Source organism: Argopecten irradians, chromosome 6, assembly GCF_041381155.1.
Source record: "Argopecten irradians isolate NY chromosome 6, Ai_NY, whole genome shotgun sequence".
NCBI lineage: Eukaryota > Metazoa > Mollusca > Bivalvia > Pectinida > Pectinidae > Argopecten > Argopecten irradians.
Genome location: NC_091139.1, coordinates 42,561,125 through 42,587,995, shown reverse-complemented (window position 1 = coordinate 42,587,995; position 26,871 = coordinate 42,561,125). Strand labels below are relative to the sequence as shown.

Genomic DNA, 26,871 nt, shown 5'->3' with positions numbered 1-26,871 from the left:
GAACACGTTAATGATATTGCAATTTAATCGATTAAAGTTTTATTTACGTTTTTTCCCGTTTATTTTGATATAAAGTATTCATATGTTTTTGTTTATTTAGCTTTGAGATATTTTACAGAATCACATTCTGCTAGTAACAAGCCTATCAGACGACATCTACAACTATAGACGTGTATCATGGTATTTCTATTGTAAAACTCTCCGTCTTCATATCTGTTTACTTGGACACGTAAACACATCTCTTATGCTACGGTATATCCGCAAAACCCGAAAAACAATATTTAGTTATACTTTGTGCCAAAGCCAAAATATAAAGTTCAGTCAAAATGTTTTAATAAAAAGGAAAAGTCCTTAAACGATTATAGGGAGCCTATTGATATAAAGATACTGTGTACACGTTGAATTCTCTCTATCTGCTTTAGGCCACTATACTAGAATACTATACAGTATGTACTTTAAGCCACTATATATATACCAGGATAATATTCAGTGCTGTTATGAGGTAACCAGAACTATAGTTTGTGTATTACATGGTAAAGAATGCACAGGCATTAAATATTAGATCAAACTATATTAGGTATTTCAGTTCGTTGAGGAATATATCATCACATGCAGTGACGTATTGAAATTTATATATACATACATTGATTTATCGGTGATACCCTTGTAAGGTCACATTTAAATCATATACCGATCGATAAGATATCATTATTGATTAATTACGCCTAAAGTAGAAATTTTCAGGTGAGCAAAATCTATCCAGGTACGTTGTATAACTTTAAGATTATATATAATCTTAAACAATAGTTACCAAACCCCAACTATTACGTGACCTGTGTATACTACCAGACTTACACCCTTACAGACCCCCGCTAAAACCGTAGGGCCATATTAAATAGCTCTATAATTCCCGACTCCCTTACTATGAACAATACCATTTACTTTAATACCAATATAGTAAATGAAGTCTGTTATTTTACGTAGCGGGTTTTAATCCAAATCCGCCGACTTCACAATAGAGCCAGTCTTTGTTGGAAACGTCATGCGTTACCTGCCATAACAATTGGCTAGGTAAATTGATTGTGTATGTAGGTCCCCCTATACATTCCTGTTCACTGTGGAGTGTCCGAGGAAATGTGTCCATAATAAACGGTCTGGGTCGATCTCCGGACATATGTTGACCATGTGAGATTTCCTACGCTTCACGGATCTAGTTTTTGTGAAAACGTTGGTACGCACCGGTAAGTGTTATTTAGTTTATAAAGGTAACCTGTTGTGAAGTTAATGGTGTGGTCACGTACTCCATAAGGCGGATGTAACGTTAATGTAGATGATTGAGCTGATACCTTGGTTATACAAGTTTGAACATATGTTTTCAGTGAACTCACTTCGTATTACTGAAAGTATATGTACTTCTCACCTTCTCAGTGTAATCGTCAATACCTGAGGTCCCCGAACCGCCTTTCCACAATTTTTATTTATTGTCTATGGTGTCACATATTATAATTTCAAGATATATCACATCAAGAACATTTGCAATCGTAAACATATAATTTGGAGACATAACATCACCACAAATTAGCAGTTTTCAATATTTGTACAGAAACCTCTCAGTTTTCAAAATAATACAATTCACTAGGTAAAAATTTGTCAGAAAAACACGAGTCATTCATTATCCAGGTTCAAGAAGCTCAATATTGCTTCAGCTGCATTTTTTTTACCTTACGAGATCTAAGCACAAGGTTTTTTCATAGTGAAACCATTTTATACTTTCTGATTTCTTCATAGAATTACGAAAATATGCATAACTAACATATACTTTATGTCTTAAATTACTTTTGTGACTGACCGCAACTATTTTGATACACGTATCTGTAAATATGTGCAATACAGCAATGTATAAATGTCTGACAATTTCTTTTCTCCTAAAAGTTTGATATCATTGTTTGTGGACCAATACGCCAATACCTTATGTTTGTCTGATATGGTTATACGTTTACAACTTATCGGTATTGTACTGCAAGTTACGTAGAATTACAGAATGGATTCCTTGTGTTATATATTATATCATGGCTACTAATCTGATAAGCACAGGTAGATAATCCAAGCCTGACAGATATCTAGATATGTCCCCACGATAAAACCCCGGAACCAAGTAAAGCCAATATTCCTCGATATAATGTACACTTATCAAGATGTGGTATGAATTAAACAGTGTTTTTGTTCATTAATTATATGTATATCCACTTTTAAAAAAACATTGTATCGAGAACCCCCCTCAAAAAAAAAAAAAATAAAAAAATAGATAATGATCAATAGAAAAATAAAATAAATAAATAAATAAATAAATAAAACTACTACCACAGCCTTTGTGAGGTTCGAATAAGCAAGTCTTGAAAATTTAGGGAAACTAATCTAAACTATTTGATACAAATATTACTAACCAATCATCCTTATCATTTAATTGTGGTATGAAAAAAAGCTGCTTTTGGGGACGACCACGTATATTCTGACACATTGACCTATAACTAAACAGAATACTAAGATTAATACAAACAACATCACACAGATATAACGTAACCAGCTGTCGTAAATCTATGTAATATAAATAATTTAAAACACGTTTATAGACGTTTTAAAATGAAAGGTAAATTTACCCTTACCTATTAATGTCAGAGTTGAGTACTATGTCAATATGTCAAGTCTTTTAAGAACTGAAGAAAGGGTCCAGGTGTCCCCGATATCTGATTTGACGACCATTCAGGGTTGATGTAGCATTTCTATATATAAGGCTTCATTTATTTACACACGTCCACATATTTTCAATTATCGTGTTTGTGTGTTTACATTCTCTCCGTGATTATAGAAAATATTGTAATAAGTAGAGTTATCATGTAGCAGTTAGTCTGACATTTGTAATTATACAGTTACATTTAAAAGTAATTTAAAATTTCACTGCTGTGATTAAAAATACGGATAATCATATACACAGTAGTTAGTCTTTGTAGTTTGTCACGAGAGTAGCCGTTCATTAAGAAACACGTGATTAGGCCCCGAAGTGTACTGAGTACCAAGTAAAGAATGAATCGCCTAAGCCAGTTCAGAGTTAGGTCATGCGTTCAGTAAAGTAGCAATAGGTTAACTGGTATGGTTTGTAATATTCAGAATTATTGATCCATGTATTCAGCCTTTAAAAATTGATGATAACGAGAAAAACTATAGGATGTGTTTTACTCCGATACTGTATCATTAAGAAGAAAACATAGGGAAAAAATGAACAGATCTTGGTGTCTGCGAGTAAAACAATAAGATACATTTTAACTTAATGCCATTCAGTACCTGTATTTCACGGTTAGTAGTAAAAAGGAGTACTGTATATTTCTATTCAGTTTAGTGAATAATTTCTTTCCTGCACATCAAAGAATCGACTCACTTCGAGCAAAACCAAGTAAAAAAAATAGACAATTCGATTTCGTTTTGAATCTCATAACGGTTGCAGGATAAACAGAATACACGTTTAGTTTCTTACTATATTGGTGTGAGACTTAGGAAAACCGAGATGCCGAGGCTTTTCGAGCACCAAAATAAACCTTGTATTGTAAGATACTAACCATGTATTTTCTATGTCACTTGAAATCTAAATATCTCCATGATTGGCGTAGCGAACCTTCAAAAAATAAATTAATGTCTACCCTTTCCATCTGCTTTATTCGTATAGATTTGCATTTAAAGATAAAGTCAAATATGAAAAATGACCCTATTTTTATATGGAGCGGAAGTCATGCCTATATCTGTACTAGAACATGAACAGAGATGTCCGAATTGCATTAGAAAACGATACTAATATTTAGGAAGCTGTGTAAAATCAACATTAAATGTTTCACTTTAACACTATTATCTAAGTATGAACCAGTAAGCATTATGTGGTTGCTTACGGTGAAAACAACCATTCAAACATTGTATATGAACTATTACACTTAAACTTAGTTAATTCAAACTAATTTAATAAAACTTGGTTTTAAGTTTTGTTGTTCTTCTTTAAAACTGGCCCGTCACTGTTACCCATGTGAACACAGAAATACATTTTTATAACAATTGTACACCAGGTGCTCTATTTACTATGAACAACAGAATGACAGGATATCTTGTGGTGAAGAGAAACTGTACTGTCACATACAATGTAAAATATTATTAACTTTGTAATAATGGTTGTGGAATTGCACAGACAACAATTAACATTAACCATACCTGTCTGGGCCTATAGAAATCCAGACCCATAGCCTACTATTATAGAGGCATTTATATTAACGAGATCAATCAGGCAACACGTGTAAATTTATGTTCTATAGAGCAGAACAATAGTTTAGGTGGTAGACTGGTGTTTAACGTATCAAACACGTGTAATTTAGAAATGTATTGCCTGTAAGTTTTAAACTGGAATTATTCTTTATTAATTGAGATTTTTTTGTGTGTAAGGTTGGTTTCAGTGTTATCTGTTTAAGTTTGACAAACATTATGTTTCTGATTAAAATTATTTCTCCAGAAAATATCCAAAGTGTGACAGTTATAATATATCAATATTTTAGGAATATTCATAACAATAAGCAAACGACTGGGGCATTAAATAGTGTGTTAAGAATTCATATAAAATTATACACGTCAACGCTAAACAAATTTTTCATATATTATAGACAAATAAAAAAAAAAAAAAAAAAAAAAAACACCAACAAAACAAAAAAATCATTACATCATTGTAACAGTGGAGTGTCAATATACAATTTCAAGATAGAATTCCATGACGTATATCTATTTGTTAACACTGTACATGGCCAGTAATCAAATAGATTTAAAATACAGACAATGGCTACTTTAAACCACTGAAGACCAGCTTCCTGTTTCATTTTACATTTGCGCAATTATTGGGCATTTATTATTTGAATAAACCTAAGGAACCAATGTTGGAGAGCGTTGATGACCTTTTGCCAGTATAATGGCTGCTTTATCGTTTCCAATTATCGTATGGTGTTTATGGACAATTCTGATGTACTTTCGGCCTATGTAATTTCTTATTTTATCATTTCTAGTAAGCGTGTGTCTACTCTAGAATAACCAGGTGACCGTTTGATAGTACATTATGTACTGTATGGCTATTCGCGGATGTAAAAAAAAATAGAAAAAGATTTATTGTGAGAAACTTATTGGCGGGGATTATTTTTCGCGAACCCTTTGAAATCATCAATCATGTGATCACGTCAAGAGATGCAATATGTATAATAGTAGTTCATGAAATTGCACGAATTTGGGGAGTTCGCGAATTTAGTGAAATCAAAACTAAATTATTAAGTGATGTTTTATTTTCCGATATCCTGTTGTCACTTTATTGTAAATTTGCCTTTCTCAAATCCACCTCGATGGAACTATACTTGAACGTCCAGATACTGACACGAATGTTTTCATCATTTATGGACATGATTGCCATATGACATTATCACTGAACGAGCTTGTTGCTAATATGTTAACCCAAACAAACACATAATAGTCAAATAATATGTCGGGTAACTACGCTCTACGGTTAATTAAACTTTCTATCGGTTGGTTTGCGCGGGTTTGTGATGCTTCAGTCGTACTGAACAATCGATGACAATGACCTCAAGTACAATGCTTCTAAGGATATCATACGATATATATTTTGGTTCACTATTTCTGCTGATAAAAACAGTTTTTATTCGCGATTTCTGATGACAAAAATTTGGTTCACTATTAACAGTTTTTCTTGTGATAGAAAGGGGGATTATTAAAGCTGATATTAGCATCCAGTATTTCATAAATCCCCGTGGTTGATGATTATACAAGTGGATCTAAGGGACATGAGAACGCGGATGTACCATAACTCTAGGATAGATACCAATCTATGTCGGTTCAATCCTTTTAACGTCGGTTTATGTCTTAAGTACGTATTTTAAAGATTTCAATCAAACGATCACTCACTGCCACACGAGCATGAAAACAGATGTCTGATCTAAGGGAGATTTGGTAAGACTAAAGTTGCGTCTAAGAGAGACAAATGACAAATGAAAGCTAATCTATTATATGTAAACTCTGTAGAGATAAAGATGACATACCTGAAGATCACAAACTAATCTTGTCACTTCCCTTTGTATCTTATCTCCCTACGAGACACGCGTACCTGTTCCGGACAGGTGTCTGCTGGACATCTCCTACTTCAATGTCCCGGATAGGTGTCTGCTGGACATTTCCTACTTTCCTGTCCCGGACAGGTGTCTGCTGGACATCTCCTACTTCCCTGTCCCGGACAGGGGTCTGCTGGACATCTCCTACTTTCCTGTCCCGGACAGGTGTCTGCTGGACAACTCCTACTTCCCTGTCCCAGACAAGTGTCTGCTGGACATCTCCTACTTCTCTGTCCCGGACAGGTGTCTGCTGGACAACCCCTACTTCCCTGTCCCAGACAATTGTCTGCTGGACATCTCCTACTTCTCTGTCCCGGACAGGTGTCTACTGGACATCTCCTACTCCCCTGTCCCGGACAGGTGTCTGCTGGACATCTCCTACTTCCCTGTCCCGGACAGGTGTCTACTGGACATCTCCTACTTCCCTGTCCCGGACAGGTGTCTACTGGACATCTCCTACTTCCCTGTCCCGGACAGGTGTCTGCTGGTCATCTCCTACTTTCCTGTCCCGGACAGGTGTTTATTGGACATGTCCTACTTTCCTGTCCTGGACAGGTGTCTGCTGGACATTTCCTACTTCCCTGTCCCGGACAGGTGTCTGCTGGACAACTCCTACTTCCCTGTAACGGACAAGTGTCTGCTGGACATCTCCTACTTGTTTGTCCCGGACAGGTGTCTGCTGGACATCTCCTACTTGCCTGTCCCGGACAGGTGTCTGCTGGACATCTCCTACTTCCCTGTCCCGGACAGGTGTCTGATGGACATCTCCTACTTCCCTGTCCCACACAGGTGTCTGCTGGACATCTCCTACTTGCCTGTCCCGGACAGGTGTCTGCTGGTCATCTCCTACTTTCCTGTCCCACACAGGTGTCTACTGGACAACTCCTACTTCCCTGTCCCGGACAGGTGTCTGCTGGACAACCCCTACTTCCCTGTCCCAGACAATTGTCTGCTGGACATCTCCTACTTCCCTGTCCCACACAGGTGTCTACTGGACATGTCCTACTTCCCTGTCCCGGACAGGTGTCTGCTGGACATCTCCTACTTCCCTGTCCCGGACAGGTGTCTGCTGGACAACCTCTACTTCCCTGTCCCGGACAAGTGTCTGCTGGACATCTCCTACTTGTCTGTCCCGGACAGGTGTCTGCTGGACATCTCCTACTTGCCTGTCCCGGACAGGTGTCTGCTGGACATCTCCTACTTCCCTGTCCCACACAGGTGTCTGCTGGACATTTCCTACTTCCCTGTCCCGGACAGGTGTCTGCTGGACATCTCCTACTTCCCTGTCCCGGACAGGTGTCTGCTGGACATTTCCTACTTCCCTGTCCCGGACAGGTGTCTGCTGGACATCTCCTACTTCCCTGTCCCACACAGGTGTCTGCTGGACATGTCCTACTTTCCTGTCCCGGACAGGTGTCTGCTGGACATCTCCTACTTCCCTGTCCCGGACAGGTGTCTGCTGGACATCTCCTACTTCCCTGTCCCGGACAGGTGTCTGCTGGACATCTCCTACTTCCCTGTCCCACACAGGTGTCTACTGGACAACTCCTACTTCCCTGTCCCGGACAGGTGTCTGCTGGACATCTCCTACTTCCCTGTCCCATACAGGTGTCTGATGGACATCTCCTACTTGTCTGTCCCGGACAGGTGTCTGATGGACATCTCCTACTTGTCTGTCCCGGACAGGTGTCTGATGGACATCTCCTACTTCCCTGTCCCACACAGGTGTCTGCTGGACATGTCCTACTTTCCTGTCCCGGACAGGTGTCTGCTGGACATCTCCTACTTGTTTGTCCCGGACAGGTGTCTGCTGGACATCTCCTACTTGTCTGTCCCGGACAGGTGTCTGCTGGACATCTCCTACTTGCCTGTCCCGGACAGGTGTCTGATGGACATCTCCTACTTCCCTGTCCCACACAGGTGTCTACTGGACAACTCCTACTTCCCTGTCCCGGACAGGTGTCTGCTGGACATCTCCTACTTCCCTGTCCCGGACAGTTGTCTACTGGACATGTCCTACTTTCCTGTCCTGGACAGGTGTCTGCTGGACATCTCCTACTTCCCTGTTCCGGACAGGTGTCTACTGGACATCTCCTACTTCCCTGTCCCATACAGGTGTCTGCTGGACATTTCCTACTTCCCTGTCCCGGACAGGTGTCTACTGGACAACTCCTACTTCCCTGTAACGGACAAGTGTCTGCTGGACATCTCCTACTTGCCTGTCCCGGACAGGTGTCTGCTGGACATCTCTCCTACATTCCTGTCCCGGACGGGTGTCTGCTGGACATCACCTTCTTCCCTGTCCCGGACAGGTGTCTGCTGGACATCTCCTACTTTCCTGTCCCAGACAATTGTCTGCTGGACATCTCCTACTTCTCTGTCCCGGACAGGTGTCTGCTGGACAACCCCTACTTCCCTGTCCCAGACAATTGTCTGCTGGACAACTCCTACTTCCCTGTCCCGGACAGGTGTCTGCTGGTCATCTCCTACTTTCCTGTCCCGGACAGGTGCCTGCTGGACAACTCCTACTTCCCTGTCCCGGACAGGTGTCTGCTGGACATCTCCTACTTCCCTGTCCCGGACAGGTGTCTGCTGGACAACCCCTACTTCCCTGTCCCAGACAAGTGTCTGCTGGACATCTCCTACTTCTCTGTCCCGGACAGGTGTCTACTGGACATCTCCTACTCCCCTGTCCCGCGTAGGTGTCTGCTGGACATCTCCTACTTCCCTGTCCCGGACAGGTGTCTACCGGACATCTCCTACTTCCCTGTTCCGGACAGGTGTCTACCGGACATCTCCTACTTCCCTGTTCCGGACAGGTGTCTACTGGACATCTCCTACTTTCCTGTAACGGACAAGTGTCTGCTGGACATCTCCTACTTGTCTGTCCCGGACAGGTGTCTGCTGGACATCTCCTACTTGCCTGTCCCGGACAGGTGTCTGCTGGACATCTCCTACTTCCCTGTCCCGGACAGGTGTCTGATGGACATCTCCTACTTCCCTGTCCCACACAGGTGTCTGCTGGACAACTCCTACTTCCCTGTAACGGACAAGTGTCTGCTGGACATCTCCTACTTGTTTGTCCCGGACAGGTGTCTGCTGGACATCTCCTACTTGTCTGTCCCGGACAGGTGTCTGCTGGACATCTCCTACTTGCCTGTCCCGGACAGGTGTCTGATGGACATCTCCTACTTCCCTGTCCCACACAGGTGTCTGCTGGTCATCTCCTACTTGTTTGTCCCGGACAGGTGTCTGCTGGACATCTCCTACTTGTTTGTCCCGGACAGGTGTCTGCTGGACAACTCCTACTTCCCTGTAACGGACAAGTGTCTGCTGGACATCTCCTACTTGTTTGTCCCGGACAGGTGTCTGCTGGACATCTCCTACTTGTTTGTCCCGGACAGGTGTCTGCTGGACATCTCCTACTTGTCTGTCCCGGACAGGTGTCTGCTGGACATCTCCTACTTGCCTGTCCCGGACAGGTGTCTGCTGGACAACTCCTACTTCCCTGTCCCGGACAGGTGTCTGCTGGTCATCTCCTACTTTCCTGTCCCGGACAGTTGTCTACTGGACATGTCCAACTTTCCTGTCCCGGACAAGTGTCTGCTGGACATCTCCTACTTCCCTGTCCCGGACAGGTGTCTGCTGGACATCTCCTACTTCCCTGTCCCATACAGGTGTCTGCTGGACATTTCCTTCTTCCCTGTCCCGGACAGGTGTCTACTGGACAACTCCTACTTCCCTGTAACGGACAAGTGTCTGCTGGACATCTCCTACTTCCCTGTCCCGGACAGGTGTCTGCTGGACATCTCCTACTTTCCTGTCCCGGACAGGTGTCTGCTGGACATCTCCTACATTCCTGTCCCGGACGGGTGTCTGCTGGACATCTCCTACTTTCCTGTCCCGGACAGGTGTCTGCTGGACATCTCCTACATTCCTGTCCCGGACGGGTGTCTGCTGGACATCACCTACTTCCCTGTCCCGGACAGGTGTCTGCTGGACATCTCCTACTTTCCTGTCCCGGACAGGGGTCTGCTGGACATCTTCCTACTTCCCTGTCCCGGACAGGTGTCTGCTGGACATCTCCTATCTTCCCTGTCCCGGACAGGTGTCTGCTGGACATCTCCTATTTCCCTGTCCCAGACAGGTGTCTGCTTGACATCTCCTTCTTCTATGTCCCGGACAGGTCTCTGCAAGACATCTCCTACACTGCAATCATCGTATTAAATGCAAAAATGTGTATGTAAAGAGAGAGAGATAAATATATTTATTATTGCAGAAATATATACTCGTTTTGACTAAAGCTACCAGTATTATCTCATCCTTCTTTATGGTTATTTAACATATAGCTCTGTTTTATGCTGATACCCATTCTCTTGAAATCAACGTGATCTTTGAACATTCATATCACGATTGATAACTTTGGAAGAATGAATTGTATTTGATCTTAATAGGAAAACAAGCAAAATAAAACCAAACAATATAAATGCAGATTAATGTAATTAAAAAAATCTCTATTGATTATATGGGTTTAGGAATTGAGGTACATGTCTCGTAAACACGCATTATTGCTAGAATGTTATAACTGATGGGACGGTTTAGATTCATCTCTGAAAATAAAAAGCATAGTTCTTTATCAACTGCGCTAGGAAAGGGTATTAAGTCTGATTCTCTTAGAAAGAGAATCGGACTAATACCCTTGGCTAGCGAAGTTGAGTTCTTCATATACATTGATGAAACAATCATTGTTCAAAGAAAAGAGTATTCATGAAAATGTAATCGTGATAGTTACTATAACTAAAATAAAATATTTGGAATAATACTGTTTAAAAGATTTGATCGCTAATACATATATGATACGATTAATCTGCCAGCCATTCTCACCTTTAACTATTCCAATTTATCACCCGAAATAAAATGCTCGAAAATTGTTCGAGTGCCTCTAAACCTATAGATAAGAGCAGTAAACTAACAGCTGAAAGGTTTTAAACTACTTCAATTCTGGAAAGAGGATTATTTCTTATTTATCTTGTTAATGTTCAATCAGTCAGAGATGCCATATAATAGATAGGGATTATAGCACACACCTGGCGTCCATTACCATGTCATAACCGTTAATAATGGAATCATATCTTCAATAAGGTAATCACCGATCCGTACTTTCTGTACTTTGTAAAACTTGATTCCTGTGGTAACCCGTTTTTCCTTATACCTCGGGTGTAATACTGGTTTATCCCATATAATACACTCTTGTTGTATGAGGCTGTAGTACATGGGTACCCCTGCAATATAACCTCCTCACGTCACCCCGTCAACAAAATTACTATTTACTAGGTAAACCTGTATTCATGTGCTAGCCTGATAGATTGTCAATTACAGAGAATGTTAACATTACACGTACATTGTGTACGAAGAATCGTGGTCAAGTCACCAGAGAATACAAATGCATTAGCAACAATGATACAATTTTTATATAAGTACAGATAGCTTCACGCGGACTCATACTCTAAAGTTTGAGGCGCTTAGATTTTGAAGCAATCTTACACTCCTAAAATTTTCTTTCAATAGCAAATGACGGAGTATTTATTAAAGAAGCCTAAATAAACCCCAAATCACCTGTAATTTATTTCGGTAAATTATAATGCTACCCCATAGTGTGCTGAAATAAAAACAAATAGCGGTATACATTTGCTTCCCTAGGTATTTTCGGGTGACGGTGGAACCCTATACTATTTGTTTGATGCCAATCTTTACTTGCTGTGCATATATAACACTATCTATAAAAATATGTCTATATTTTCCTCATCATCTTGTCCTCGCTGCAGAGAATTAAAAATAATCGATTTTAGAGGCCGTGACATCCAACAGGCACATCTATCCTTTTAACCACTTTTATTGAGATCCCATATTAAAACAAACAATTTTTAAAACGTTCTTTTTCGTTTTTGATTCGGAATTTTGACAAGCGGATGTTTCATCGTTAACACTTAACAAAGTATACATTATGTGTTATGGTTCATTTTCATGCGTAACAGAAAAAACAAATCTATTGAAAAAACACCTTTTTGTTAAAAAAATGTTTACGATAATAAGGGTTTCTGATCATGTCGTCGAAATAAAACATGCTTGGATCATTCGATAAAATAATTTACCTTTCAGAGCTTAAAGCCTGAGGCCAGTGTTGATTACTGTAATAGATGCGCAAAAACCTATTTTGTTTTCAACACTGTTTGTTGGACATGTTATCTGCTTGTTACAATGTTTAACAAAAGGTTTATACAATGTTTGTGACATGCATTCAACATTGGACGACAATGTTGAATACTGTATTGAAAGCTGATATGGTATTGATGGTTATTTTCGTCTCTCACCTGATATATCAGGTAAATAGTAGTAAACTGATGTCAGCATCTATCGATTTAATCACAGAGTTACCGTTCATTATATATGAATCATCAAACGTTTCCTGTATGCTATGTTTGTCACATAATCTATCCAAAAATATAGGTTGATTGCTATTCGAAATTAATATTCATACGTTGTCAAACATTATCATAAATTAATTTCCCTGTTCAATTGGGAATACGTTGGTCGAGTGGTTAAGATGCCTCTATTTATTACCATAAGTCTTTTACCTTTTGGTCACAAGTTTGAATACCATATGGGATAGTTGCCAGGTAATGACCGTTGGGCGGTGTTTTTTATCGGGGTATCCAAGCTCCCCCCATCTAAAGCTGACATGTCTTTAAATGTCCCTGGCCGTCAATAAAGCGGCAAATGAATCAAACAAAACAAACCTCTTCAATATATCAACCATAAATTAGGATCGTTTGGTGTTTAATGTCATAGCGCCATGGTTTGTTGTGGAGTAGGAACGTCGGAGGTTCCAGATGTAAACTTACGCTTATGTTCTACCAACCACCACATGTAGAAGTCGACCTTGCGTTATACAGTGTCAGTCATTGCAAACACTTCACTGCCGCAGCTCCCTATTGATTAACTACAACAGTGAACGTTTTAGGACTTAGGCATATCAGAAAACATTTCAATGATTGCTACCGTATTTTAACATGTCTAATCAAGTATTATTGAAACCATGTAGCTAGATGACACGAAAATTTAGATCAATTACACGGGTATTTGTATACAATTATGTCTATAAAAGTTGCAATTAATACATTCTAAAGTGCTAAGCGAGAATTGATTTTCTCAAGCAAATGTGCTAACGAAGATAAAATTGCTCGCTTTAGATTTGTCGACTAGTCTGTTGACTTTAAGTACACAGGACTGAACGATATAAGCAGGATTCAAAGCCAATGTATTATTGATCTATGTTACAAACCCTAGTGGTTTTACAGCATATTTGATATCGGTATTTGCAGTCATGTGAATATTCATAAATTAAAAATTGATTAAAGGTGATAAAAACAGATTTTAAATATGCTATTTTTGTGTTGATATTTGTTTATTGTGGTGCACTTTATGATTTCCAACAAAAAATACAGGTTGTATTTGACGTAATTTCCATAAAATGTGCTTGAAACGAAGTCCACAACGACCCTTGTCTAGAACAATCGCATCGCTTATCGCCCCTGATATCACCAGGTGGCCGTAGATTCGTGACGTCATCTGAGACCAACAGCTGTGACAAGAGCCGGGAAACTCAATGGGGCAGTGTTGCGGTATTGGCGATTATAGATATTTAAAACAGTCGCGCTACGTGTAGTTGCTATATTGAATAGTGGAAATGAATCCGTATACAATATATAATCTATAACATACAATGATATAATAAAAAACGATAGCTTACTCATTCTTATCGTCATATTCTGGGCTATAAAATTGTTATGTTCAGTTTAAAGATGCTCCACCGCTGACAAATGGTAAATTTTAACTATCAAAAACAGGAGCAGACGATTTAGTATTTTTCTTCAGTTACAAAAGTTACTTACTATACACCATTACCACCATTGAACAGTTTGTGAGCTTCTAATTTTACTTCAAGTTAAAAACATGAAATATAATTAATTGCATCGCGAAAAAAAATCCGTGTTACTATATCCTATATGGAATGATGTACTGATTGCGCATGCACTAAAGGCAAAATAAATTATTCTATATTATTGTTTGTGTTAATTAGACATATATATACACGATTAAACCCCAATTATTGTTCAAATGATGAATATCATTTATGCTCTGTCGGCGATGGAGCATCTTTAAAAGCCATTTGACACCGTGTACATGTGTGTCACTGACTCAGGTTCAAGGGGGTTGCGCTTGACTTTTGTCTGTAACTTAAAACTCAAAACATAGACTTTAAAGTTAAACCAACAAGAAGAAATATGACTTTACAAGAAAATGGACCCAAATTACAATGAGACTACATGCTACATGCACATACATGTACATATAATGCATATTTATAAAAAAAAAAAAAAAAAAACGCCACCCTTCATACCCTATCCAAAACCCTATCATACCGCGATAAACGTGCCCCTATCCCGCCTTATGTACGTACTGCACACCTCTATATTTCCTATTTGAAGCTTAATCCTTCAGAACACCGCACAGAAAGGGCTAGACTTATTTATTTTCTTAAAGTTCTATAATGAGTTTTACTGATGTGTACGAAATAGAATAACATGTACAGTAGTAACAATACACGCACGGCCGATAAAAAAAGACGGGACACAAAACACAGATACTAGATACAATGACCTAATACATGTACTCGTGGACAAGATACACATGTAATAGTTCAACTAACACAGGACCATGAAACAACATATATTTCTTATAAAACACAAATCATTTACAAGACCGCTTCATTATATTTTCTAACCGTGCGGAGTTTTGGAAATAAGAAACCTGTCGACCTTAGTAAATTTTAAAAGTATACGCACAGACCACAGCACACTAGATAGCCTATTGACCATTATGAGACGATCTAGGGGTCTAAATAAAAAAATCGGTAAAATTCGCATTCTACATATATATACGCAAGTGTACTATGTAGAATATAACAGGATATTAATGAGTACTAAAATTGGCCAAATTTGCAAGCATTGTGGTGTTTTGAGGGTTCGGGGGAGACCGATGATGATTTTGCAAGGGCTTAAGGCGAGAGATTTTGTTTTTTGGGGGTCCTAAGGTCTCCCCCGAGAAGGAAAAATATTACTAAATGTATTTACGATTGCTGAGATGAGTTTTACGATGTATTTTGATGACTTTAGAGCGTTCTTAACATGGTAATTTTTTCAAATTTAAATTCCTGCAATTAAATAATGATAACTGTGAATGTCGTCATATCATTATGCAACCCTGCTCGATTTGAACTAGTCCGCTAAACCTGCCTATATTATTAGTTGTTGTTTTTCCCTATATATTAGGCAAAAAATAAATAAATTAAAAAAAAACTAATAATATAGGCAGGTTTAGCGGACTAGATCTGAACATACCGGTTTCATACCACCGGCACATTGTTGTGTAACCCAAAATAAATATGAAAATCCCTAAAATGAAGTATGAAAAATGTGCAGAAGGACCTCTTTTATTTTTAATGCGCATTTTGAGAACATTTCAGTCGACGAAAATGGGGGGCAAAAAGACACAACTTATAGATTATTGGATTTTTTTTCTTTTAATCTGCATGTATTTTTCATGTCTCCGTATGTTTGTAACAGATGATTTTTCTATTAAAACGTAGGTCTAAAGAGGTGGGCCCAATTTTCGCTACGATCTTATTTCGCACATAAAATTACCAGTAGATTCTATGTATATCAAAACTCCTCGGTTAATTTTATGTGTAAACTATAAATTACATACATGCACAGTCGTATTACTCCAGGGTGGACTGAATAGGAAAGAACTACTTATTCATTCGTGGTTTAACCCCTGGCACACCATAAGCCACATGACATATGTACCCGCGACATTAATGACATCATTATTTACATGTAGTGACGTCATTTCATAGGTTATGACGTCAATAATGTGTCATTATGTAGGGGATAAATCACGCTACCCAATAAGTCGAAATATAACATATTTTTCTCCGTGTGTATTTCCGTAAGTACTAAGACATGTGGCTAAAATACACATGCATGTTGACAGTTCCGCGATCGGCACACCGGCTTCCGGTAGTTGATTGTCTCAGATGACGTCACAACTCATCGGAACTCAAGGGAGGTAAGTCATAGAAAAAAATCTGTCGTCGAAAAGATGTGAAAATTGCTTTCATTAATTTTACTATTTAGAGACAAAATATAAGTAAATATCAAACTGGTATATGTTCAGATAGGCATTACAAATGTTTCTAGCGTATTATCTCATTTTCCATGTCCGTTCTGTTTTTATCACCTTTAAATTACCTTTGAATATATAATAAGTACGGAAACGACTAAGACTACCTGCTAAATTTACTAATGCCAAACAAATTCTGAGACTAGTAAATATTCCATTATCAGAATTGAGTCACTTGATGTAGAACCCAAAGACAAAACACGCACAAAGCATCAATGATGATGGACTTGATAGACCCACTTGTGCCTGGAGCACTGTATTCCTATGTGAACATAAGTTCATCCTTCTGTTATAGACTTGTTGTCTATTTACCTTACAGAACAAGTGTTAACATCATAATTGATTCTCACCATTTAGAATCATATAAACTAGCAATTAACTTATTTTTCTCTTTTGATGGACATTACTGGATAGAATTATTATCAAATACATTACAAGTAAAATATTGAGAGTTTTCAATATGCATTTGGAATGAAAGTAGTCTACATTATCTTGTCTCTGCAGAGATAAGATATTTTTATAAGTAGGGTCCTATCATCATGTCTTGTCATGGACTATACCCGTGTGATTGGCATAGACCCGGGATATTTATAATGTTAGTCAGGCTATGTAGGTACAGGATGTCCCATAAGTTATGCTACACTTTAAATAATTTGTTTAATACAGAAAGCAAATCACCAATAATGCACACGTGACGCTCACTTTTACACGCATTTGTCTATGCTATCTATGTTATGTGGATTATTGTGCATAAAACATTTTCATTGTTCAAGCCATTTGTGATATTACATGTAAGTTTGTTTAAGCAACACACTGTTGAATTCATACGAAATCAATCAATAATATACATTAGTAAAGTTATGTTTTATCGGACATTTCTCCATTAATACATAAAAGGTTGCATTATCAATTTACTTTATTTATGTTTAATACACAGACAATGTCGTGCTAACATGGACTCAGACCGTCTATTTACTCTGTTCCTAGAGGCTTGCGACAAACAAGGCTATCTTGGTCACGTGTTAAAGATAAGTTTACAAGTACATTGACAGGCGGAACAATACACCCGATTACTGTTTTCATAATTGTTCTGTTGGATAAGCTCACTTTTATGGCGAGGAAATGTAGATATATACCTGTGTGTGTTCTAGACATTCATAACATAGATGGATATTTAAGAATGCCTTTTCATGCTCGTAACCCAATTATTTTCTAATTTGGAAAGATAACAGAACTTAAGGTAGGTATAGATGCAGTCAACTCTATTAATATTGTGAACACATAAATAGCGGTCAGGTAAAAAGGTTATTAACCGTGTAGCATGCTTAGTGATGGTGTTAAATTGACGACGAAATACTCGCCATTATTAAATGCCTACAAAGTGGATAGTATATTTAATATCTATTTAAACCTTATTTCTGTGTATCCCGAATATAGAAGCGTAATAACCAGGATATATAGTTCTCTCTATATATATACATCAAAGACATGCGTTAACTGGCTTGAAGTATCGGTAAATTGTAAACAGTGGGCGTCAATGAGGTATACACATACCATTTCATAGACAGGAGATCATGTCTCGTATCAGGACCATTTAAACAGTAAAACGTCGCAGTGATTGAACGGTCGAAACGTTAACAGTAAACTGTACTTTAGAGTTCGGATTGTCAAACTTTCTTTTGGATTATGATGTATTTAATATGTAAGTGGCATGGATATATAATGTGCATAATCGGTAAGTTCCTATACACACATTGTTTCTATTCACTTTATATTAATTGATGTATTACAATGTAAATATAGAAAATCATAATACTCTTAAGGAAGGGATGTAATGGTTTCAGTTGTTGCTACGTGTCTATTTCGGAATCTGTTGCTTGTCATTTTGATCAATACAATTAACAGAGAGTGTAATTTTTATTTTAACTTTCAGATCAGGAAGTAATGTAAACCATCATCCACACGTGAACAGACATAATGGGATCAGGAAGCAGCTCGGCGAAAGCAGAGCAGCGCCCCGCCACCTCCCCAAATGTAGGCAAGACAGCTCTGAACGGCTCGGCCAAGGCACCTCAAGTAGATCGCACACCTCGTTCTGCTGCCCCTGTGAGTTCTTCCATCCGCTAGGTTTATGTTACAAGATAGTTGTTAGATCCTTTGGATACATCAGTCTTTAATCTATAGTAGTTCCCAGATAACAATGACGATCTTACAGCATTACACTGTTAGACCTACAGAGGTGACTTCTTATTTTTTCATTATCATTCATTCGATTAGGGACAATATAATGTATTTCATATGCTCAATGTCCATCCTTTCACCAAATGCTTGGTTTTCTGTAGTCTGTAAAACAAATTTGAAAAAAGAAAATCAGTAAAAGGCTTCAAAATACAAGTCAGGAAAATTTACTAGTATTTAATACGATGCCACATAAGAGGAACAATGCAATATATTGAAAAATAAAAAAACCGATGACAATCAAAGCTTTTCGGCTTTCAAAACATTCAATGACAACATGGACCATCATACTGCTACTACGTGATGTTACAGATATACGTATTTTTTACTTACCTTGTTATTAACCCTTGCTCTATCAGCTAATATAGGTAATACGAGGTGAGTTTTGTAGCCCCGAAGCAATGCTTGGAAGAACTCATGTGAAATGCACCCCGCTGTTGTATGATGAATGGTGTAGCATGCGTATACACATTGTAAATCTATTTTTGGTATTCTTATGTTTTGTTTTTCATTGTAGCCCTAAATATTCTGTTTATTTTTTCTGTAATGCACAACTTTGATCCATTTCAGTGCATGTTATTTACTGAATAATTACGTCTTAGATTAAAAAATTACTTTGCCGAAGATTCCCAGAATTTTCACTCGCATACACAAACAGGTAGTGAAAAGTAAATTGCACTTTAATTCTAAGTGCTAAAATGATAAGAGGCGAGATAAAGAATATGTGTAATGGACAGGGTTAAAGGTAAGAAACTGAGCCTTAAAATCACTTCGTCGGAGCAAAATTGTAGACACAGTACATACCTATGGTATGGAATGATATAAACTTTGGTACTACTGAGGGAGATGTACGGATGAATGGGAAGTATTTATTAAACTTTAAAATTGAGGAGGGTGAATGTTCATGTCTCTAAAATGAATGTCTTTACTCGATGGATTAAGGTTTTATTACAAATTTAGATAATAGCTCTAAGTGGTGAGGGTGAATATTACGTTGATAGGTTGTGTAAGTTTGCACGGAGTTTTAAACACATTAGACTGTGTCTTAGGAAGGTGATAATAACAAGAAACGATCATCACATAGATTTGGAATTACATTTCCCATAGAAAAGTTTTATGGATTCGTTTGAATTTCAAAAATACTTTCTACCATTTTAGCAATTATTTCCATTAAACAAGGTTCCACGTCGGTAAAATTGTGCCTGGATATTTCTTAGTCCAACAGATGGATATAAGTGATGTAAAATTTCCAACTTATCAATCTTATAGGGTTTTTATTATAAACACTGAACAAATGCCCTGTTTGTCAATTCCAATATATATGTGTACTCGATGTGTACAGGTAACGAACCAAGACAATGGACAACAGGTAAGGCCTGACTACTAAAGATAACACCGCAGTAGTAACAGCTACACTGATAATATATTTATACTTTTATTGATCGACACCATATTGGCTTTTTACAGTATGTTTTGTGTGAAAACACAAATCAAGATAGCATGTTTAACAGCAACAACGACTAAGGAAATAATATTTGCTGTACACATTCACAAACATTAATATAAAACCAGATTTAAGATGAAATATACACTATTAGTCACTGTAGAATTCAGAATTATCTTCTTATGTGTGTGGGTTTTGATTGTTTCATCACGATTTTTGAGTTTAACGTCAGGGATTTACGAGAAAACCTTTAATGCACAAATTATTGATGTTACTAATGCTATCAGCTCACAAGAGTAAAGAAACCTACACCACGGAAAGGTTAAATTAATTACGTACACAGAGGAAGCATTCGTTTTCATACAATCCCATAACAACGTATATTATAACATTTGCTCATACATATCATTCAGTTGTGTCAGTTCTATCCAGCTTCTAAAAATAATTTTTCCCAACGTTTTTAAGTTTTACTCCCACCGATCACCAATTCCCATGTCCTAATAACCTCTTTGATTACCTTTCAGATACTTTTCGTGTTCTCACTTCTTATAAACAGGCTTCCCTTTGCTTGTCATCTGGCTGTTAGCCTACCTTATACCAGAAAACAAATGCTATCTCTTCTAATTTTGGAATTAAGGTGTCCGCACATTTAACAAGACAGTGCACAATTATCAACAGTGGTGTTTCTGGTTTGTACAAGTTGTGCACATAGGTTAATGTAAGCTAACTTTAACTTAATTGGCTAGAAAAAATTTTCCTGCAGAGGTTCTTAAAATGGCAGGTTAGATAAAGTAGAACTTACATAATTGTGTTGCAGTAACGCAGTATGAGATATTATCTACTATCTACAATAGATATATATGCTAGTGTGCCAGTGTATTATACATCTTCATGCTTGAGTCTGATATTGGCGCAATGGTCCTACATTTGTAACATATCAAATCCGATAATATCAATACACGATATGATTGTAAAGGTGTATAAATGTGAAAGGTTATCTTATCTTTTGAATGTAAAACAATACAAATATCAGGCGTCAAAAGACAAAGAAAACTACAGTAAATCATTTAATATACTTTGCTAAGGATTTACGGGAAGGATTTTCTTTTCTTGAAAATTGACCAGGAATTCAAATCACTCCAGATTACTTCTGCGAAAACGACACCTCAATGAAGTTTCAAAATAATCTGTGTTAATAATTTTGAATTCTCGAGTTATTCGTATAACTCTGCTTGTGAAAATATACACGAGATAATGCTTGAAGAGGTAAAATCGTGAAATCAAATATTCAAGAAAAGAATTGATTGGGACCGTTTTTTTTGTTTTCCGAATATCTTACATTTCATTGATATAAGCTGAGGAAAATATGACCAATTTTATAAAGCGTATGTAAAATCGGACGTTACTAGTACACATGATAGTAGCGGATATCAATACTGGGTTGGTAAGTGATTGGTAAGCGCTTGCTTTAAACATAGACGGTGTTAACTAATTCTAAAGTATATTGTACAGAAGAAACAAATTTGTCAGTTATTAAAAGGATCGTGTTTTCCTGTATGGGCAGCCAGACGTAGCTTCAGTCACGATTCATGCATTAAAGTATATGTTTACATCGATAAAGGCGGCAAGTCGAAACTGGCCAGATTTGTTAAATCCACTCGTCGGTAAACGCGCTGATTTTCGTTTTTGTTATTCCCTTAATATTTAACCAGACAGAAAATATTTGTGCGACAGTTTAGAAATGTTTATTATGTTTAAAACCTGGTTGAGAAAATATGTTGTTACTGTGAAGATTTCCTTGCCTGCATCTGATATATTGTTATAAGAACCATTGTTATTATTTACCTGAAGTTTTATAACAATGACGCCAGGCTTGACGTGATGGTCACGGTTGATTTAAATTCGATTTCGGTGTTGTCACAATTTAAAGTCATTTTAAACGATTCACTTATCAAGCAATACATTTGTTCATCGCCCTCAGCATGTTTATGTACCGTTAAGAAATTTCAAATTACTCTCAAAACATGTGCCACTCCTTAATAGTTTTAGCTAAATTCTTTATTTCGTAAAATCATTTTACGATTCTGTCTTGTCATTTTTCTATATGTTAATAATGCTTTATAATGTCATATTTTGAATCTTAAAACACTTGTTCAGAAAAGACATGTTCCTAACATACCGATAAAATACTCTGTTTTAGTAAGATGATTATAACATTATATGAAACATGGCATACTTGATTTTATAATTGACGGTTTTCTTTTAAACGAGATATGTCGGAGGTAATATTTGATGCAAATTGACCTATGAATAGTTAACATTTTTTCATGATTTTTATAAACTCACACAAAACCATTAATATAACCTGATAATGTCTGAAACATTACTTCACCGACCATTGAAAATAACATAATATACTTGTGTTGACCAAAATAGTGAAGGTTACTTCGTCGATGAAACAGGTATTGAATTATCAGTGTTGGATATAGTATTTGCTAATAAACAATTGAAACAAACAAACATCAAATCAAATTGAAGAATAATTAAATATTGTTGATACCAATGGAACTCAAATGATTAATCCTATACTCAGCTTTAAACACATACAGAAAAACAAGTGTAGGTATGCATATCAAAATTTGTTTTCTTTATTATGAATTAATCTTATATGACATTCATTCTGAAGGATTGCGCTCGTTTGAAGTTTCATCGATTTATTTTCCTTTATCTATGGAATATTTGTCCCGATTGATTAGTTCGAAAGGCCATCATCGTTTTCTGGGACTGTGCTTTCAATACTATGGTATCATGAGGAAATCCGTGATAATTTTAACGCTCGACAGGTAGGATCGAAGACCTTTGTCCGTCGGCAACCACTGAAGTTGTTTGTTTAGATGTTCATCAGAACCTCGGTCAAATCTATTGTCCTAATTCTAATTACAATCTCATCCGCCACTAAAAAATCTTTGCAAAATTCTAATTAGTATTGATTGACATAAACCATATCCTTTTCTGGCCATTGCGGTTTCTTTCTATTTGATGTTACTAGCGTCTCCTACATATGCAGACGGTCTCCCCACGACATCAAAATTTCATATTTGTGGTTGGGATTAAGGATATCTATACACTTACGGTTATACAAGGCTTGTACAAAACTCGTGTACTTATTTTTGACAATGGCGGATGCGGTAAGTTTGCTAATAATTTGGTATAATAAGTCTTTTCGCGTCCGAGTATGGACAATATTTATGTTTATGTTTAAATAACTAGCATCACTATAAAGCACAACACATACTAGGTTTTCCCAGAATTTATTTTCATCTCAGCTCCTAGTTAAGGTAATGAAAGTAGACTTTTAGATGTCTGCAGAGTAAGATTGAGTTCCCCATCCCAATGAAACAAAACATGAAATACAAAAGAGTATCTTCCTAAACTATCTTTCACCTGACGTAAGCAAAGTATTTTACCATGAAGTAGTCAAGTAGTGTAATCTGTTAAGTGGTCATTTCCGGGGGTTTACCATCGAATCAAGTTTTGATTCCCCAAACCTAAGGGAATGTTCTGTTTATTATTATGATTTTAATCAAACTCTCCGATTATAAAATTGCTTTATAATACAAATACAGTAGACGCTATTCGATATTGATATAGATGCGATCTTTCAAATAAATATAACCGTTGTTTACCTCATTATTGTATAAATGGTTGGGGCCGCGGTGGCCGAATGGTTAAGATGTACCGACATATTACCACATGCCCTCCACCTCTGGGTTGCGAGTTCGAATCCCATGTGGGGCAGTTGCCAGGTACTGACCGCTGGTCGGTGGTTTTCCTCCGGGTACTCCGGCTTTCCTCCACCAACAAACCTGGCACGTCCTTAAATGACCCTGGCTGTTAATAGGACGTTAAACTAATCAAACAAAAAAAATGTATAAATGGTAGCATTGAATTTATGTCACAAGATAAACACAGTCTGTGTGTGATTTGTTAGATGGAACATTAAGAGTGGTTTAGAATTACTAGCGTTGATACATAGGTCGATAGAAAACTGGGCTTTAATGGGAAATTCCTGTTCAAGCTATCGACCGCCTGGTATCAGCTATATAAAATTTCAAGAAAAAAAATCGTTATTGGCCGACCAGACACTATTTGGATTTATCAAACATATATACAGTATCACGGCAGGTAGATACAATCAGTGTGTTAGGTGTCCTTCGGAACAATGGCTGATAGTGACTCTGATTATACGGACGACTCATGTGGAGAGGACTCCGAGGTATATTTCGTGAATGAAACATGCCAAAATTTAGAAATAGTTGAAATGATGAATGTACTAATATCACTTTATAAGTCTTGATACTTTATGGCCATAAATATAGCTATCATCTAATCTTGTTTTGATGTTTCGTTCAAATCTATATCAAAGTGTTATATTATGAAATTTGTTTTAATCCTAACGCAAATGCTTTCCATGACGATGAAACTGATTTGAAATATCAGATCTATTTTGGGGATTAAGAAAGTTTTCCAAACTGAATAATTTCGTCTTTTTTCTGAAAACACAGATTTACGCAATAATGAATACATAATTTATTAGTTTTCTCTGAAATTGATTTCTTTTAGTATTTTTAGAAAAAGTCATTCACTTTTTGTTGTCTCAAATATTTCCTTTCTTCATTAGGTAAACACAGACTATGTTTTATTATGTTTATCGTGTTAGTAATCCTAATGTTAATCTATGTTATTTTTATGTAGTTCGTGTTTATACTTTGTTGTCAATGTTGTTCTTGTTAATTTGTGATTTCATGGCATACTTTCATACACATGTTTGTACTGTTGACTTAGATCTATGTTCTGTATTTGCATATTACAGAGTTATCTGCACTTGCGGGTAGGTATTTTGTGTTTGCGAGCTTAAAGTCGTATTTTTTCGGAGAAAACGACGTGAATTGCGCTCATACAATAATGACACAAGAATCGATACCTACCCGCAAGGGAGCTAAATCTGTAATATGCAAAGACGGAACATGTTGGTGTTCATGATTTCGATACATGCTTACTTGATAACAGAGGCGCACTGAGAGTATAATGAGAGATAAAATAGGCAATTTGCCTTTGATATTTATTCAAAATTTTGATAAAACTTTACATCAAGAACATATTACAAAATATATAAATTAGCGTACTTCAGACTTAGGGGCCTCGGTGGCCGAGTGGTTAAGATGTCTCGACATATTACCACAAGCTCTCCACCTCTTGGTCGCGAGTTCAAAACCCATGTGGGGCCGTTGCTGACCGGTAGTGGGTGGTTTTTTCTCCGAGTACTCCGGTTTTCCTCCTCTATCTTAAACAATACTTCCGAACATGTAATATACGAATTGACATTTCATTCTATTGTTGTAAATATTCTATATTAATAGGTATAGTCTGTGATACAAATTATGTTTTCTTACTGTACTTCACGCTATTCGTACAAGTTTACCTTCATTGATTGGGATATTTCTGTATTTATCTAACCGTCAATGCTGGTGATGTTAACACAAGAATCAATAACGATATCTGCAGATCGAATGCTTCTACATATTCATGATTTCCATGTTTCATGAAACCTGCTTTGTCTATTTTTATTCGCCTTCATGTGAATATATATTATAGAGTCAACAAAAATAAAGTTTAAAGTTTAAACAAACTTCAACGAATGTGTACATTTCAAAAGTCCGTTATGGAGCAACAATTAATAACCATATGTATTAAATTACATCAGTAAGCTTGTTTGTTTATATTGTAACATGCTAGGGATTCATACGAGGGGACTGGTTTCAAAGGGAGCTGATCCGTTATCCCTTATCTATTCTAGCTAGATCGGAAAATCTAACTCGGGTCTTCTTATTGATCTAAACAACGCTGTTCTACTACTCAACAGCCAATGAAAAGTTGTTTTTGAACTTACAAGGTTTTACTGCTTACTTAGTTTCGCGGGCGATTAAAATTCGCGGATTTCACGGGCAAAAAGACATCGCGAAAATAATTCTCCGCAAAACTATTTCAAATACAGGTAACGAAGACCTCCGTAATTTTAGGTTGCGGAATTAAATCTTTGCGAAATCATGCTTCGACATCAAATTGCGAAATGAAGTGACCGCGAAAATGAGTTGGTTAACAGTACATCATCTGAAATATCTAGAAATGATTATATAACGTTCATAATATGTGATTATTTAAATACTTACTTTCATCTTGAATTGTGATGATGATGTAAATATCATCTTTTTGACTGTCTTGTAGTGATGGTTTTTAAAAGCAACTTCAGTATTTATTTGTAACTGGGAACATGTTTTTTGTTTATTTTTTTAAAATTTATTGCCTTGCTTATTATGTGCATTATCAATAAAAGTACTTGTATATTGTTGATAGTACACACCAGAAAAACATGTTTTAGAGAGTGGGTATTTATTTCTCTTACTTCCCATGTTATTGATAGCAGACTTCGAAACTTGAATTTCACGACAACAATACAAACGTCCATGGCTAGACAACAGTGGCTCAGCTAAAGTCCGGTAACAAACACACAATAAATTTATATTACACTATACCAACGGAACAATACACACAATCAATTTATATTACACTATACCAACGGAACACTACACACAATCAATTTATATTACACAATACCTACGGAACAATACACAT

General features: G+C 37.2%; 1 protein-coding gene across 9 annotated transcripts in view; it reads left to right on the top strand.

The window, feature by feature from the left end:
• Window positions 1-26,871, top strand: part of LOC138325959 (uncharacterized) — a 45,468-nt gene that overhangs the window by 6,509 nt on the left and 12,088 nt on the right. For 4 of the 9 annotated variants that reach the window (XM_069271992.1, XM_069271989.1, XM_069271991.1 and 1 more), the window contains 2 exons: window positions 18,430-18,602; window positions 20,077-20,103. In XM_069271992.1, coding sequence (XP_069128093.1) covers window positions 18,474-18,602; window positions 20,077-20,103 — 156 coding nt within the window. In that variant the 5' untranslated portion in view covers window positions 18,430-18,473. Of the gene's footprint in view, window positions 1-1,036; window positions 1,242-17,546; window positions 17,737-18,040; window positions 18,232-18,429; window positions 18,603-20,076; window positions 20,104-23,794; window positions 24,455-26,871 lie in introns of those variants that run through there. The other 5 variants (XM_069271985.1, XM_069271986.1, XM_069271990.1 and 2 more) reach the window with 5 other exon arrangements.